General features: G+C 42.0%; 1 protein-coding gene across 1 annotated transcript in view; it reads right to left on the minus strand.

Annotated features, from left to right (window-relative positions):
* Window positions 1-1,069: 1,069 nt before the first annotated feature.
* POLR2B (polymerase (RNA) II (DNA directed) polypeptide B, 140kDa) overlaps window positions 1,070-4,519 on the minus strand; it is a gene marked incomplete at its 5' end in the record, with an annotated part of 6,433 nt that continues 2,983 nt past the window's right edge. Inside the window, 6 exons of the mRNA XM_010143558.1 lie at window positions 1,070-1,234; window positions 1,328-1,441; window positions 1,922-2,029; window positions 2,564-2,653; window positions 2,741-2,991; window positions 3,255-3,349. Coding sequence (XP_010141860.1) covers window positions 1,070-1,234; window positions 1,328-1,441; window positions 1,922-2,029; window positions 2,564-2,653; window positions 2,741-2,991; window positions 3,255-3,349 — 823 coding nt within the window. The remainder of the gene's footprint in view (window positions 1,235-1,327; window positions 1,442-1,921; window positions 2,030-2,563; window positions 2,654-2,740; window positions 2,992-3,254; window positions 3,350-4,519) is intronic.

Consider the following 4,519-nt stretch of genomic DNA (forward strand, 5'->3'; position numbering starts at 1 on the left):
TACAGCAAAATGAGGTAAACAATTTTCTACTTATCTGGGGTGAGTTTAACCTTAGCTGGTTGCCAAATGGCCACCAAACAGCTCTCACTCCCCCATGTCAACAGGACAGAAACAGAACTGAGAAACTCACAGGCCAAGATAAAACCAGGGACATCGCTTACCCACTACCATCACAGGGAAAACAGGCTCAACATGGGGAAAATTAGTTTATATTGCCCATTAAAATCAGAGTGGGATGGTGAAAAACAATGACAGAACTAAAAACATCTTGCCCCTACCTTCTTCCCGAGCTGAACTTCACTCCTTCATTTCCAACTTCTTCCTCCCGTCCCCTCCCCGTGGTCACCGGGGATGGGAAATGGAACTTGTAGCCAGTTGGTAACAGTTCCTCTCTACCACTCCTTCCTCCACACACTTTCTCCCTGCTCCAGCATAGTCCTACACAAACTGCTCCATCATAGGCTTTTCCCACGGGGGACAATCCTTCAGGAACAGACTGCTGCAGCATGGGTCCCACACAAGCCACAGCTGCCAGAAGCCTGCTCCAAGGTGGCTCTCTGCTCCACTGTGGGTTGCAGGCAGACAAGCTGTCTCACCATGGTCTCCTCCAGGGGCTGCAGGAGAATCCCTGCTCCGGCACCTGAAGCACCTCCTCCCTCTCCTCCTGCTCTGAGCTGGGTCTCTGCAGGGCTGTTTTCTCGCTCAGCTCTCACAGCTGCTGGGCAGCCGTTTTTACCCTTTCTTAAACATGTTACCCCAGGTGCATTATCAGCACCGCTGATGGGCTCAGCCTCGGCCAGCAAGGGGTCTGTTGGAGCCACCTGTACACAGCTGTGTCAAGCACAGGGCAGCTCCTGGGCCCTTCTCAAACAGGCCACCCCAGCAGCACCTCCTGCTATTGAAACCTTGACAGCTGCACCCAGTACATCATCTTAAGCCAAACACATGACAATGGGTAGCTGATTGGGGCAAGCTAATTAAGATCTAGCTGCAGTGTTGAGGCAGCGAATTTTTAGGGTTAGAAACGTCAAGGAAAAAGAAAACACTGTACAGAAACTAATAAACACACTTACCGAGATCTACCTTCCATGGGCTGTCTGTTCAGTATCTGGATTGGCCCTCTTGCACGAGAATGGATTTTGTCATCTACCATGTGCTTCAAACGCTGATAATATGTAGGACCAATGAAGATCTGCGATGTGATTTTTCGACCAGTGAAGCCATTGTAGAGAACCTGAAGTAGTCAATGCAATCAGTGAATCATAAGCATTACCATCACTCAAATACATATTAAAGAAATAACAGTGAATTGATATCTTGATTATACCTCGTTTCCTCTTAGATGATAGCCATAATCTGATAAAAGATTGGAAATCTTCTGCACATTGACAGCATCATTAAAAGGTGTAGCATCACCAATTTCTCCCTTGTTTGCGGACACCTACGGAGAAAAGATTTGCAAAAGCTTGTCAGATTTCCGAAGGACTGGTCAGACAACATTAAGCTGTTTCAAACAGCTTTAACCCGTAACGCCAGAACTTGTAATTCCATGCCCATGATAGTACCATAACTTGCTTTGTTTATCAACCACACAATTTATAGAGAGATCTAAAAAACCAAAAATACACAGTATCAACAATTTTGCTACTCCCTTTTCTAGGTCACAGGAAATGTTTGAAATGAAAACAATAGATGAGAGAGTGCACACTTTAGTCTGACTTGCTGGACAAAATTTACAGGGCTGTAGGTCTTTCCCAAGAAAACTGCTCTAGCTATCACGTAATTAGAGAACAATCTTTATTTTTCAGTGGATTAACACCTACCAAGAAGTGTCTTTACAAGAAGAATAAAAACCAAAACCCAACAAAAAACTTTTTAATTCATGCTGGTCAAGACATGGAGCATAACAGAATGTTCTTACCTTTCCCTGAAGACACTCAATCAAGTGACCAATGGTCATGCGGGAAGGGATGGCATGGGGGTTGATAATTATGTCAGGTGTGATGCCTTCACAGGTGAAGGGCATATCCTAGAGCAGGGAAACAGCCAATCAGTACTTCTCAGAACATCAGCTTTAAGAAAAGGAATTGCATGATCCAAATGAAATCTTTCAAAGCATTTCAAAGGCGCTGAAGTCCCCCTAAACAAGCAGCCGTATCCCTTTCTAAACATACTTCTGCTAAGTTTAAGTCAATGTATTGCACCTGAGTAGATATTACACACACAACTCAAGGCAGTTCCAATGCTAAGATGATCAGGGATAAAATGTTAAGAGAAAAAAAAAGCACCTGAGTAGATATTACACACACAACTCACTTAAGGCAGTTCCAATGCTAAGACGATCAGGGATAAAATGTTAAGAGAAAAAAAAAAATCTTTCAAAGCATTTCAAAGGCGCTGAAGTACCCCTAAACAAGCAGCCGTATCCCTTTCTAAACATACTTCTGCTAAGTTTAAGTCAATGTATTACACCTGAGTAGATATTACACACACAACTCAAGGCAGTTCCAATGCTAAGATGATCAGGGATAAAATGTTAAGAGAAAAAAAAAATATTCATTACCTCTTGCCTGTACTGGATTCCACAGGTTCCCTTCTGACCATGCCTGCTGGCAAATTTATCTCCAATTTGTGGGATTCTTACAGAGCGTACCTGTAAGCCACAGGGAAACATTAAATTGGTAACTTAAATACAGAACAAAACTTACCAAAAGTAGGAAGTGCACACACCACTGCTCACCCTGATCTTGCAGAACTTGTATCCTTCCTGGTTAAGGGTTACCATGACCTGATCGACAATACCAGTCTCACTAGTTCGCAGAAATGTGCTACAGTCTCTCTTTGTGAAACGTCTGTTAGTGCTTTCCAGTTCGTCTTCATTTTCTGGCAGCGTCACTGTTTTGCCAATGATGACATCATCCCCAGACACACGTACCCCAGGTGCTATCAAACCATCATCATCAAGTTTGTCATAGATGGCATGTCTCATACCTTGGGAAAAAAGAAAAAAGGAGACTCCCAAATTTTTCAGCATACTAGCTTTGTTGTTCTGTAGAAACTCTGCTTGCAACTTCAGACTACTGCTAAAATGTTGAAAGATAATTTTAAGCAAATAAGTCAACTGATGCATTTTGCTATTAATTCAGACATTTCTGCCATTTTATGTGTCCCAAAATAAAGACTGGATCAGGTCAACATTAGCAACCTTGCCCGCAAAAATTTAATATAAAAATTCAGACTTCATATGCTCTTACCTTGGCAAGTTTCACGTGTAGGCTTTTCAAAAACTTCCTCTTGGTCGTACCCTTTTTTAGACTCTTGCTCTTTGTATGAGCGATAGAACACAGATCTGAAACAAAATTACAAAGCCTTCTCCAGTAAAACCAGCACCATAATTCCTCTTCTGTACATCTCAATTTCTCTGTAGTCACGCTTTTAGCACATACTGTGGCTACTGCTACTAATGACAACCAAAACAAGTATTGTTTGTATGCCACACTTTCCTCTGAAGTCATGTTCATTTGACCGTCACTGAGGAGGGGAAAACAAAATCAAAGCTATCCCACCAAACAAACAGAAAATAGTTTCAAATGGCGTTTTCATGATCGTTTCTCAGATATTGGCAAAGTACCTATAGTTAACATGCTATTTTTTGATGAACCTGCAGATCTGCTTGATATCTCAAAAGATTCCTAAAGATTATTCACACCTCCATCATAACATTCTCATATTACTTCTCTCCTTATACTTGCCATTTTCCAAGCTTTTTAGGCTTCTGCTGCTACTTGTAGTGCTACAGTTTAGTGCACAGCTGAACTGCAGTGGAAAACTTTTCATTTATATAGGCTTCTTTCTGGGGCTTTAGGGGTTTTTGTTCACTGCCTCAGTTGCTAGCACACCAAAGCCGCAGCCTTTCAGACAAGTATTATCCACATTTAATTGCTCCCATGCACACAGGAGGTTCTATAAAAGCTTCATGTGAGCCATAAATCCTAATAGTCTCATTCTACATTGGAAGGCAGTAGATCCAAGATATCAAGCACACGCTTCATGGGCTCAACTTGGACCAAAAAAAAAAAACCAACAACCAAACCAAACCCACAACAAAACTAGAAGCCCATTGACCATCTATACAGGTAACCACAGCCATCTAAAAACTAGAATACACCGAGTCACAGCAGTTGCCGACTGTCCTAACAGCACTTCCTGCTAAGAAGAGGACCATGTCAGTCCTCACGGGCAGAAACTGCCATGCTACTGAAGACTATGTTACAAAACTGCAATATTGCAGAAGTTCATAACTGGCAAAAATTATATGAAAATATAACAGCAAAGAGTCCAAATATTTTTTCATTTAACCATCATACCAAGAACAGTAAACATAGTAAAGGCCAGAATGGAAGAAGAGTCGGGAAGACAGAGTGGGAAGTCAGGTTACACAAAGGATTCCTCACTGTGTTTTGCTGAGATACACATTCAACCAATTTCATTGTGCTGCTCCCTCCGCTCCCAGTAAAAA

This window comes from Buceros rhinoceros, unplaced genomic scaffold, assembly GCF_000710305.1.
Source record: "Buceros rhinoceros silvestris isolate BGI_N320 unplaced genomic scaffold, ASM71030v1 scaffold3339, whole genome shotgun sequence".
NCBI classification, from domain to species: Eukaryota; Metazoa; Chordata; class Aves; order Bucerotiformes; family Bucerotidae; genus Buceros; species Buceros rhinoceros.